The 12,110-nt window shown below is 39.6% G+C and overlaps 1 protein-coding gene across 14 annotated transcripts in view; it reads left to right on the top strand.

The window, feature by feature from the left end:
• Nucleotides 1–12,110, top strand: part of FAT1 (FAT atypical cadherin 1) — a 169,800-nt gene that overhangs the window by 120,638 nt on the left and 37,052 nt on the right. For all 14 annotated transcript variants that reach the window (XR_010601454.1, XR_010601453.1, XR_010601452.1 and 11 more), the window contains 3 exons: nucleotides 3,256–3,531; nucleotides 3,794–4,004; nucleotides 7,557–11,624. Coding sequence is in view for 9 of the 14 variants with exons in the window: in XM_042841962.2 (XP_042697896.2) it covers nucleotides 3,256–3,531; nucleotides 3,794–4,004; nucleotides 7,557–11,624 (4,555 nt within the window). In the remaining 5 variants the exon portion in view is untranslated. The remainder of the gene's footprint in view (nucleotides 1–3,255; nucleotides 3,532–3,793; nucleotides 4,005–7,556; nucleotides 11,625–12,110) is intronic.

The raw sequence follows: 12,110 nt of genomic DNA, 5'->3' as shown, positions 1-12,110 counted from the left end.
CCCTCGACTTGAAGAACGCTTATTTCCATGTTTCATGGTCACAGATGCTTCTTCCGTTCATGGTGGGCGCTTCTCTTTGGCCTCTCATCAGCCCCAAGGGCGTTCACAAAATGTATGGCACCAGTGGCCGCTTACCTGAGATGTCAAGGGGTCCAGGTCTTCCCGTATCTCGACGATTGGCTCATCAAGGGCAGATCTCCAGAATAAGTGCGGAGGAGCCTCGATCTGGTGCTCTCCACCTGCCGCAACCTGAGCCTGTAGATAAATGACAAAAAATCCGCCTTAAAGCCTGTGCAATGGGTAGAGTTCATTGGAGCAGTTCTCGACGCCACGTGGGCCAGAGCCATCCTTCTGGAGGCGCGTTTTCAGGCCGTGTCAGACCTGATATCCCATGTGAAAAACAACCCGCTCACCACGGCTCACACCTGCCTGCGGTTGTTGGCCACATAGCTGCATGTACATACATAGTCAGCCATGCCTGGCTCTATCTCCAGCCTCTGCAAGGATGGCTGGTGTCGGGGTGCTGGATCACATCCGGTTGTCCATGGAATGGTGGTTGGACCCCGGGTCAGTGTTGGAGGGAGCTCCCTTTGTGGCCCTGTCCCCGTCAGTGACCTTGGTCTCCAATTCTTCAGACCTGGGCAAGCTCAGCACGCAGGGACGATCTGGCCCTCCGTATCAACGTCAGGGAGCTCAGAGTAGTTCACCTGGCTTGCCAGGCTTTCTTGCTCCATTTGAAGGACAAGGTAGTGCAGGTCCTGATGAACAATACTGCCAGGATGTATTACATCAACGGGCAGGGTGTAACCAGGTTGTCAGCCCTTTGCCAAGAAGCTCTCCGCCTTTGGGGGCTTTTGTGTGCGACATGCTATTCATCTGGTAGCCATGCACCTGCCCGGGACCAGGAACGTATTAGCAGATCACCTAAGCAGGACCTTCTCCTCTCACCACGAGTGGTCACTCCATCCAGCGGTAGTTAGTACAACCTTCCAGAGGTGGGGGATTCCCTAGGTGGACTTGTTCGTGTCCAGGCAGAACAGGAAGTGCCATGTGTTTTGTTCGACATAGGGGAGGGACAGGGGCTCTGTCAGATGCCTTTCTCATCCTGTGGTCGGGGCCTCTGATGTACGCCCTCCCACCAGCGCCATTGATTCATAGAGTCCTCATAAAGATCAGACAGGACAGGGCGAACGTTATCCTAATAGCCCCCGTGTGGCCTCACCAGCACTGGTTCAGCACGCTGCTGGACCTTTCGCTAGCTGCCCCTCTGGCCAGATCTGCTGTCCCAGAACCAAGACACACTTCTGCACTTAAACATGGTGGCGTTACACTTGATAGCGTGATTGCTGCGTAGCTAAATGTGAATGAATGGGAATGCTTGGCCTGCGTTCAGTAGGTCTTGTTTGGTAGCAGGAAACCCTCCACCAGAGCGACTTTCCTGGCCAAGTGGAAAAGGTTCCCATGCTGGAACTCAGAATGGCATATCCGGGCTGAGCAGGCCTCACTGCAGGAGATCCTGGATTATTTTCTGCACCTCAACTCCAAGGTTTGTACCTGTCATTGATCAGTGTCCATCTGGCCACTATTTTGGCTTTCCACCCTCCATTCCAAGGCAGGTCGGTTTTCGCTCGTGACATGACGGCACAGTTTTTGAAAGGTCTGAAGCGTCTCTACCCACATGTCTGGGATCCCATCCCTCCCTGGGACCTGAACTTCATGCTGTCGAGGCTCATGGGGCCTCCCTTCGAGCCTCTGGCTTCCTGCTCTCTCCTGCTTTTCTCCTGGAAGATTTTGTTCCTGGTTGTGATAATGTCAGCCTGCAGAGTGTCCGAGATCAGGGCGCTTACTTCAGAACCATACTATATGGTATTCTACAAGGATACGGTCCAGCTGCGACCGCATCTGGTATTTCTGCACAAGGTAGTTTCCCTGTTTCATACTGGCCAGGACATATACTTAACTGTCTTCTTTTCAAAGCCTCATACGTCAGACGAGGAACACAGGCTGCATGCTCTGGATGTCAGGAGGGCGCTGGCCTTCTATATAGCAAGGACAAAGCCGTTCCATAAGTTGACACAATTGTTTGTTGTGGTGGCAGACAGAATGAAGAGTCACCCGATGTCTACTCAAAGGATTTTGTCCTGGATCACTGCCTGCACCCGATACTGCTATGAGAAGGCAAAAGCGCTTCCGCTGGCAATCATGATGGCACACTTGACTAGGGTACAGGCATCATCAGCGGCCTTCCTGGTGCAGGTTCCAATCCAGGAGATCTGTAGGGCCGCTACCTGGTCATTTGTCCACACCTTCGCATCTCCTTGTGCACTTAACCAACAAGCTTGAGACGACGCTGGCTTTGGCAGAGCAGTGCTGAAAACTGCATGACCATGAACTCCGAGCTCACCTTCATGGACCCTGCTTGTAAGTCACCTAGAATGGAATCAACATGAGCAAGCACCCGAAGAAGAAAAATTTTTTGTAACTGTTGTTCTTTGAGATGTGTTGCTCATTTCCATTCCATTATCCGCCCTCCTACCCTTCTGTCGGAGTTTCCAGCAAGAAGGAACTGAGAGGGCATAGGGCTGGCTGTGCCTGAAATACTGACGCATGAGCGCGACACTCAAGGGGGCGCCATAGCCAACCCTACGGATACCGCTAAAGCAAAAACTCCAACGGCCACGCATGTAGGCATGCGCACACACCTAGAATGAAATGGACATGAGCAACACATCTCGAAGAATGAGAGTTACGAAAAGGTAGGAAACCATTTTTTCTAATGTTAATGGCTGAGCTACTATATTTGCTTACACAATCACAGCACTGCTGATATTTAACTCTGTGCACAGTGTTTTGAGGTACCTTGAACCAGATACTGTACTCAACTCTGTCCCCATTGCATTGCACTGCATTGCTCTGGCAGTGCAAAGAGCGTGGAATCTGGACTCAGTTTCCCTGCTGGGATTCTCCCCATAAGACACATGAACACCTACAGCACGATCCACACTGACTATAACATATCAAAGAACCACAGTTACTGTAGAATAAGTAAACATTCTTTTCATTTACAGTATACACAAATGGTTTCTATTTAAGAGACCTCTTCTTAAAGATTTTTAACTGTCTGGACTTCTGGCTTTATTCTGTGCATCTTTTTTATTTTTATTTTTTTCTCTCCTGATTCCTGAGTGTCCTGTTTTCTTCTGTATTTTCACCAATATTTATCAACATAATATTTTTTCCATTGTGTCATTTTAGGTATACATCAAAGTGATAGACACAAATGACCACAGGCCTCAGTTTTCCACCTCAAAATATGAAGTCATTATACCTGAGGACACGGTGCCAGAGACAGAAATTTTGCAAGTCAGTGCCACCGACAGGGACGAGAAGAATAAACTAATTTATACAATGCAGAGTAGCATTGATCCCATCAGTCTCAAGAAATTTCGTTTGGATCCTGGAACGGGCTCTCTTTATACATCTGAAAAATTGGATCATGAGGCCATCCACCAACATATACTTACAGTGATGGTAAACAAGCATACCTGTTATTCTGCAACAGCTAACATGATTACCTTTTTCACATTACAGTTAGTATGCTTTTGATATACATTTAGGTCCTGATCTTGGAGAAATTTACAAATGTGTTTTACTTTACACTCTTCGAGTAGTCCCATTTATTTAAATGGTAAGGTTCGAGGCCTAAATTCGTAATAGTTCTCTCAGAAGTTGGATTAGTAGTTGTATTAATAAAGTTTGGTGCTACTGATTAATAATGTGTTCATTGTTTTAGGTACGAGATCAAGATGTTCCTGTCAAACGCAACTTTGCTAGAATTGTCATTAATGTTAGTGACACAAATGATCACGCGCCATGGTTCACCAGCTCTCCCTATGAAGGACGGGTATATGAGTCAGCAGCTGTTGGGTCAGCGGTACTCCAAGTAACAGCATTAGACAAAGACAAAGGGAAAAATGCAGAAATTGTGTACTCTATTGAATCAGGTATATCCACAGTCTCATAAGTCTTCTATATAGTTTAAAATTTACTTTGTTTGGTCATAGTTAGCTTAAAATGTAAGTATGTAAAAATAAGCCTTTATAAAATCAAAGGCCAATATAAATGTTTCTATAATGTTTTTAAAAAAAACTATAAATTCAAGTGGACATATTATTACATCCTAAACATTATTTCATTTGGCTACTGCTTGAGAACCTCAAAGTGAAAATGACTAGGAACCAAATAGAAATAAATGTGAAACTGATTCATCTGTTTTTGTTCTCCTAGTGGAGAAAATTGAAAAAAAGTTACCCTTAAAAGAACATAAATATTATAATTAGTGAAAAGTAAATGGAATCTAGGATTTGGCCACTTATTTTTAACCTCACAGTATCTCTTTAATACATTACTTTTCCATTCTGTTAATTAATTACACTTGATTTCTTAGCATTAGAACATGAGGTCTTCCATTTATCCACAAAGTAGTGACAATATGGACAGCATGCCATACCTGACTCACCAGTGTTTCTCATCCCTTACATGGAGAGATCATTGGTTGTGACAGTTCACTTTTCATGCTTCTTCATTCCAATGCCTGTCTTGTTGGCGTCTCTCCTAAGGTGCCCACAAGTGGCAATGATAGTAGCTTTAAGAAGTGAATAAATACCACAGGAACCAGACTGAAATCACTAACTCATTTTATTTGGACTACCAAGCATCCACCAGTCGGTAATGACTTTTGGTCACACCAGTAAATTATATATGAATAGCTCCATATCCCCTTGCCAAGCACCTGAACTATCCGACCACACATGCTGCAAAATGAACATGCTCTGCATTTATGTTAGCAATAAAAAAAAACCACCATTGTAAATGGAGTTAAATTATTTTCTAGCTTTACAAAATGTTATAAAACAAAAGTCAGTATCAAGCATCTGAAACTTTATTAAAAAGTATAACAAATACACAAACTATGTGATCATTAATGCAAAATTATATCTTATGATTTGTCCCAACCATTTAAGCATTTTTAAACCGTACAGATTCATTATTATAATTAAAAAAAAGATTTCTATTGCTGAAATTTCATTCAAATATGTAAACCATTGCAACTATAATATAATACATCCTTTATTTTCATAATTTTTTTAATAAATTTGATTATGATGCTCTAAGGAGGAAAATGAGTAAACATGATAAATTCCTTTAAATGTATCAGTTGTTTTCTATTATTTGTATAAATATTACACATTTCCTAAGGTAATATGTAAGTGTTCATGAAACTCTATTCTTGACTTACCTAGATCAACAGTGCATTCCATTTTATGATGTCAAAGTATTTCAAGAAAAGAGTTTGAGCATTCTCTTTCTTTTTCATCCCTTCCTTCCCTCTCTCCCCCCCCCCCCATCTCTCCAGATTTTTGTGGGAGTAAATGTTAAACTTTATCTTTCTTAGCTTCGTTTTTTATAGAATTGTCAACTACTGGGAAGTTAAAGCATTATGGTTGATGTCCTAAGCATATGGAATGAACATTCTTTAAATGCTTGTAATGGCTGATGGGATTTGTAATGGGATATTCTAAGAACGCCACTGTGCATAGAGCCTTAGCTAACAGAAAAGAAAATATCAACATATCAACTGCCCACTCATCTGCATAATTCAAACATTTTAAATAAAATATTTCCCTGTTCAGAACATGGTTTTAGTAATATTTGCTATATTTGCTCTGTAATTAAACTTTTGAGGAACCACAAATTCTAGTCTAATTCAGTACATGTTTTTGAAATCTTACAGGCTGCAAAATCCATTACAATTTCTTTTACTTGTAAAAGGCTTATTCATAACTACTTGTTTTCAACTGTTATATATCAAATTGCAGCTGGTAAAATTCAGAAAGCACAGAGTATAGCCCATTAATTAGTAGCAATTTAGGGGGGGAAATGTTTGCTCTAGTTCTCTCTCTGTTGCCTCTCTATTCCATGCCTTCATCACTGCATTCCGTCTTTGCCAGTCTCCTGTTGCAGTCTTAGTTTATTCCCATGTCATTTGGATAGCTTTCAATTCTGCTTCTGTTGTGTATTTCCATGTTCTGCTTCTATTGTGTGTTCTTTGGTCTGCCTCATCACCTCTTCTCCTAGAGGTTGCAGTCCAATGCCTGTCTTATGTTATTTGGGTCTTTCATCCATGCAAGTCCTACCCATCTCCCTTTTGTTCCATAATTTCCTGGCCTATCGCTTTCTGTTTCATTCTCCTCCAGAGTTTTTCATTTGTAATTTTTTTTCCCCCTGGCCATCTGATTTTGAGGATTTGTCTAAAGCAGCTGTTTATGAAAACTTGGAATTTAGATAGTAAGGTCTTAATAAGACCAAGTTTCAGTGCCATATAGTAAGGCCAACTTTACAATAGTGTTAAATATTCAAAATTTAGTTTGGAAGGCAAGGTTTCTGTTTCTCTTAGCTCAGCTTAAGAGTTGCACAGGCTTTACTAGCTCTTGCTATTTTGCTTTAATTTCTTCATCTGTTTCACCTGTTGTACTTAAAATGCTTCCAAAATATGCGAAATATCAGACCTCCTCTTTGTCAGTCACAGAAAGCATTGTTGGTGTTTCTTGTTGTGTGTTGATTCTCATGGTTTTTGTTTCCTTGGTGCTGATTTTCAACCTTGGAGATCATTTGTTTTGGTTTGCATGTAAAATCCTGTGGGTATGGGATAGCAAGTTGATGTCATCTGCAAAATCAAGGTCCTTTAACTTCTGTGTGAAATTCTGTTGTATGCCTCTGATTGTTCTGTGGTCTTTCTCATTACCCAGTTCACTACTAATAAAAAGAGCGTGGGTGACGTAAGATATCCTGTTTGACACCTGTAGTAACCTCAGATAGCTTAGTCAATTCACTGTTGTGTATTAGTTGGCATGTCATATGTTCATAGCTGTTCTGAATGATGTTCATCGATTACTGAGGAATTCCATAGTGTCTAATTCACTAAGGAATCTTTAATTTAAATCATTACTTCTAAAGGACATTTGAATTAACAGTTAATTGAGATGCACTTGAGACACTTTAAAAGCACTGTTTTTTTCCACAAACGAGGCAATTAATTTTAATTCCTGAAATATAACTGTTATGCTACTAACCTGAGTTCCTAAATATATTTTTTGTGTTTAATGGCTTCTTTGATTTGATTGACCGTGAGCTCATTAAGAAGATTGATTTAAAGAAGGAACATCACCAGTAATTTTTTAAGGTTATAGAAAACTTGGCATATTTTAATACAGTCTACATTTCTGTATTTTATTTTAGGCCTGGACAACTATTCCAGTTATGTTAAGGCAAAGTATCTTAGAGTAAAACAAAAGTTAGTACTAACAGTTCTTTATAGGAAAATTCCAGATGACTAGAAATTGTTTTGGAACAAAATTAAGAAACATTGATACCTCCCTTGCTTCTCAACATGTACGCATTCTTTTAGTTTATGGCCAGTTGGGCACAGACTCTTAACTTTTGTACATGTATCTTTGTCTCTTTCATTGTTAACTTTTTTTTTTTTCTCTCTGCAGGGAATATTGGAAATTCTTTTACTATAGATCCCATCTTGGGCACTATTAGCATTGCAAAAGAACTAGATTGTAGTAACCAAGGAGAGTACAATGTGATGGTGAAAGCTACAGATAAAGGAAATCCTCCAATGAGTGAAATAACTTCAGTGCTTATCTTTGTCACAATTTCTGATAATGCCTCACCAAAATTCACACTGAAGGAATATTCTACAGAAGTCACTGAAGGTGCCAGCATTGGTAGTTTTGTTGGAATGGTTACTGCGTATAGTCAGTCTTCTGTAGTTTATCAGATAAAAGATGGTAATGTAGGTGATGCCTTTGATATCAATCCAAACTCAGGTGTCATCACCTCTAAGAAGACACTTGATTTTGAAACTTTGTCTTTTTACATGATAACTGTTCAAGGAACCAACATGGCTGGGTTGTCTACTAATACAACTGTTTTGGTGCATATTCGGGATGAGAATGACAACTCACCAGTTTTTATGCAGGCAGAATACACAGGACTCATCAGTGAATCAGCTTCAATTAACAGTGTAGTTCTAACTGACAAGAATGTCCCATTAGTAATTCGAGCTACAGATGCTGATAAAGAATCAAATGCTTTGCTGGTTTATCAAATTGTTGAACCATCTGTACACAAGTATTTTGCCATTGATTCTAGCACTGGTGCCATTCGTACCATAATGAGTTTGGACTACGAAGAGACAAACATTTTCCAGTTTTCAGTACAAGTACATGATATGGGGACACCACGTTTATGTGCAGAATATGCAGCTAATGTTACTATTTATGTAATTGATATCAATGATTGTCCTCCTGTGTTTTCAAAAGATTTGTATGAGGCATCTCTTTTGGTGCCTACATATAAAAGAGTGACAGTCATCACCGTAAATGCTACAGATGCTGATTCAAGAGCTTTTTCACAACTAATTTATTCTGTCACTGAAGGTAACATTGGAGACAAATTTTCAATAGATCCCAAGACTGGAACTATAACTGTACAAAATACAAGTCAGTTAAGAAGCAGATATGAATTAACAGTCAGAGCATCTGATGGGAGATTTGCAAGCACTACATCTGTAAAAATTAATGTGAAGGAAAGCAAAGCAAGTCAACTCAAGTTCACACAGAGTTCCTACTCTGCAGTAGTGCGAGAGAATTCCACTGAGGCGAAAACAATAGCTGTCATTACTGCTGTAGGGAATCAAATAAATGAGCCTTTGTTTTATCATATTCTAAATCCAGACAGTAGATTTAAAATCAGCTACACTTCAGGAGTACTTTCAACCACAGGAATACCATTTGATCGAGAACAACAAGAATCTTTTGATATAGTGGTAGAAGTGACAGAGGAGCATAAACCATCAGTAGTTGCACATGTTGTTGTGAAGGTCACTATAGAAGACGTAAATGATAACGGTCCAGTTTTTGTCAATCTTCCATATTATGCTGCTGTTAAAGTAGACACTGAAGTGGGCCACATTATTCGACGTGTTACAGCAGTAGATAAAGATATAGGGAGTAATGGAGAGGTACGCTATTACCTTAAAGACCATCATGAACACTTCCATATTGGGCCCACTGGCGAAATCACACTCAAGAGACAGTTTGAACCAGACACACTAAATAAGGAATATCTTGTCACAGTGGTGGCAAAAGATGGAGGAGAACCAAGTTTTTCTGCTGAAGTTACAGTCCCAATCACTGTTATGAATAAAGCCATGCCAGTTTTTGAAAAGCCTTTCTATAGCGCTGAGATACCTGAAAACATCCAGTTGCATAGCCCTGTTGTCCATGTACAAGCAAACAGCCCAGAAGGACTTAAGGTGTTTTATAGTATCACAGATGGAGATCCTTTCAATCAGTTTACTATCAACTTCAATACTGGAGTTATAATTGTTGTTGCCACTCTAGATTTTGAGTCCCATCCCGCCTATAAACTGAGCATACGAGCAACTGACTCTCTAACTGGGGCTCACGCTGAGGTGTTTGTAGATATAATAGTGGAAGATATAAATGATAATCATCCTCTATTTACAAAGCTATCTTATACTGCAATCCTTTCTGAGGCATCTGTAATTGGAACATCTGTTGTACAAGTTAGTGCTACAGATGCTGATTCTGGAACAAACAGAAGGATTTTCTATCACTTGGTTGAGAATAATAGCAAGAGTCACGAGTATTTCCACATAGATAGCAGCAGTGGGCTCATTCTGACAGCAAGAATTTTGGATTATGAACATATCCAGCAACACAAATTACTAGTAAGGGCAGTAGATGGTGGAATGCCCCCATTGAGCAGTGACATTATTGTAACTGTCAATATAACTGACCTCAATGATAACCCACCGTTATTTAACCAACTGCTTTATGAGGCTAAAATTAGTGAACTGGCTCCCCATGGACATTTTGTAACCTGTGTAAAAGCCTCAGATGCAGACAGTTCAGATGTAAACAAACTGGAATATTCAATTCTGACAGGCAATGATCACATGAATTTTGTAATTAATAGCAAAACTGGCATCATCTCCATCTCAAACCCACGCAAACAGACCCTGAAGCATCTTTACAATCTTAATGTGTCTGTGTCTGATGGGGTCTTTAGAAGTTCAGCTCAGGTACAGATAACTGTTACTGGAGCCAATTTGCATAGCCCTGTTTTCAGTCAGAATGAGTACGAAGTGGAACTAGCTGAAAATGCTCCATTGCATACCTTGGTGACTGAAGTTAAAGTGACAGATGAAGATTCTGGGGCTTATGGCCAAATCAGTTATCATATTGTAAATGACTTTGCCAAAGATAGATTTTATACTAATGAGAGAGGTCAAATATTTACCTCTGAAAAGCTTGACCGTGAAACACAAACAGAAAAAGTAACTTCTATTAGTTTAATGGCCAAGGATGCTGGAGGAAAAGTTGCTTTTTGCAATGTTAATGTGATACTTACAGATGATAATGATAATGCCCCTCAATTCCGAGCAACAGAGTATGAAGTGAATATTGGATCTAATGTTCCAAGAGGAACATTTATCACTAAAGTTTTGGCATCTGATGCTGATGAGGGTACAAATGCAGACATTACATATGCCATTGAAGCAGAGTCTGAAAGTGTCAACGAGAATTTGGAAATTGATCCTTTGTCTGGTGTAATTACTACAAAAGAAAGCTTAATTGGTTTAGAAAATGAGTTTCTAACTTTCTTTGTTAAAGCCCGGGACGGTGGATCCCCCCAAAAACAATCAGTGGTTCCTATCTATATTAGAATACTCCCACCAGAAGTGACTCTTCCCAAATTTGCAGAGCCATTTTATTCTTATACTGTTTCCGAGGACATTCCTATTGGAGCTGAGATTGATGTTATACATGCAGAGCATAATCAAACATTAGTATACACTCTAGTTAAAGGGAACACTCCTGAAAGCAATAGGGATGAATGCTTTGTTATTGACCGGCACAATGGAAGATTGAAACTTGAGAAGAGTCTTGATCATGAGACAACTAAGTGGTATCAGTTTGCAGTGCTAGCACATTATACGAATGACAGTTATAATGTTGTTTCCTCGGTAGATATAAGCATTCAGATAAAAGATGCAAATGACAATAAACCAATTTTGGAGTCCAGTCCATATGAAGCATTCATTGTGGAAAACATGCCAGGTGGAACGAGAGTCATCCAGGTGAAAGCAACTGACTTGGATTCAGGACTCAATGGGCAGGTTACATATAGTTTAGATCCATCACAAGAACCGGAAATCACAGAGTCTTTTGCCATAAACATGGAAACAGGTTGGATTACCACCCTCAAAGCGCTTGACCATGAGAAACGGGATAAGTACAAAATTACAGTGGTTGCATCTGATCGTGGTGAAAAAATTCAGTGGTCTTCTATGACAGTGGTTGAAGTTACCGTTACAGATGTGAATGACAATCCTCCACGCTTTACTGCGGAGATATACAAAGGGACAGTTAGTGAAGATGATCCACCTGGTGGTGTGGTTGCTATCTTAAGTACCACTGATGCTGATACAGAAGAATCTAACAGACAAGTCACCTATTATGTTACAGGTAAACATTTTAAAATGTTTAATATTAACTTGATTTATAAAATTAGAATGAAGTGAGGTAACTCTTACGCTTTAAAAAGATTACAGAATATTAGAAATGGGTCATCTGTGACAAGCCATTTTTTTGAATTTTTAAAATATTTCAGAAGCCATCAAGATGCATCATTTTTCTTTTACTTACCTTGTTTAAAAATGGTTTAATTAGAATTCATTTGGTCTTTGTGATATTTATATCTACAGGAGGAGATAGTTAGACTAAAATAAATAATGCAATGAAAAACAAAGCAAAAAAAATCCATAAGATAATAGATGGAACATAGTTTAAATTAATCTTCAGTAGCTTTTTAAAATATTTTTCTGTTTAGTGTAACTGTTTAAATATGTCGTCCTCTGTAATGCTACATTAATCACCATGGCAACATTAATAGCAAATACTGAATGCACTTAAATTCTTTTTATGTGTATTTATATAAGACCCGAGTTAAAA

This window comes from Chrysemys picta, chromosome 5, assembly GCF_011386835.1.
Source record: "Chrysemys picta bellii isolate R12L10 chromosome 5, ASM1138683v2, whole genome shotgun sequence".
NCBI classification, from domain to species: Eukaryota; Metazoa; Chordata; order Testudines; family Emydidae; genus Chrysemys; species Chrysemys picta.
Note: the sequence above shows the minus strand (reverse complement) of the source record. Positions and strands in the feature narration are given on the sequence as shown.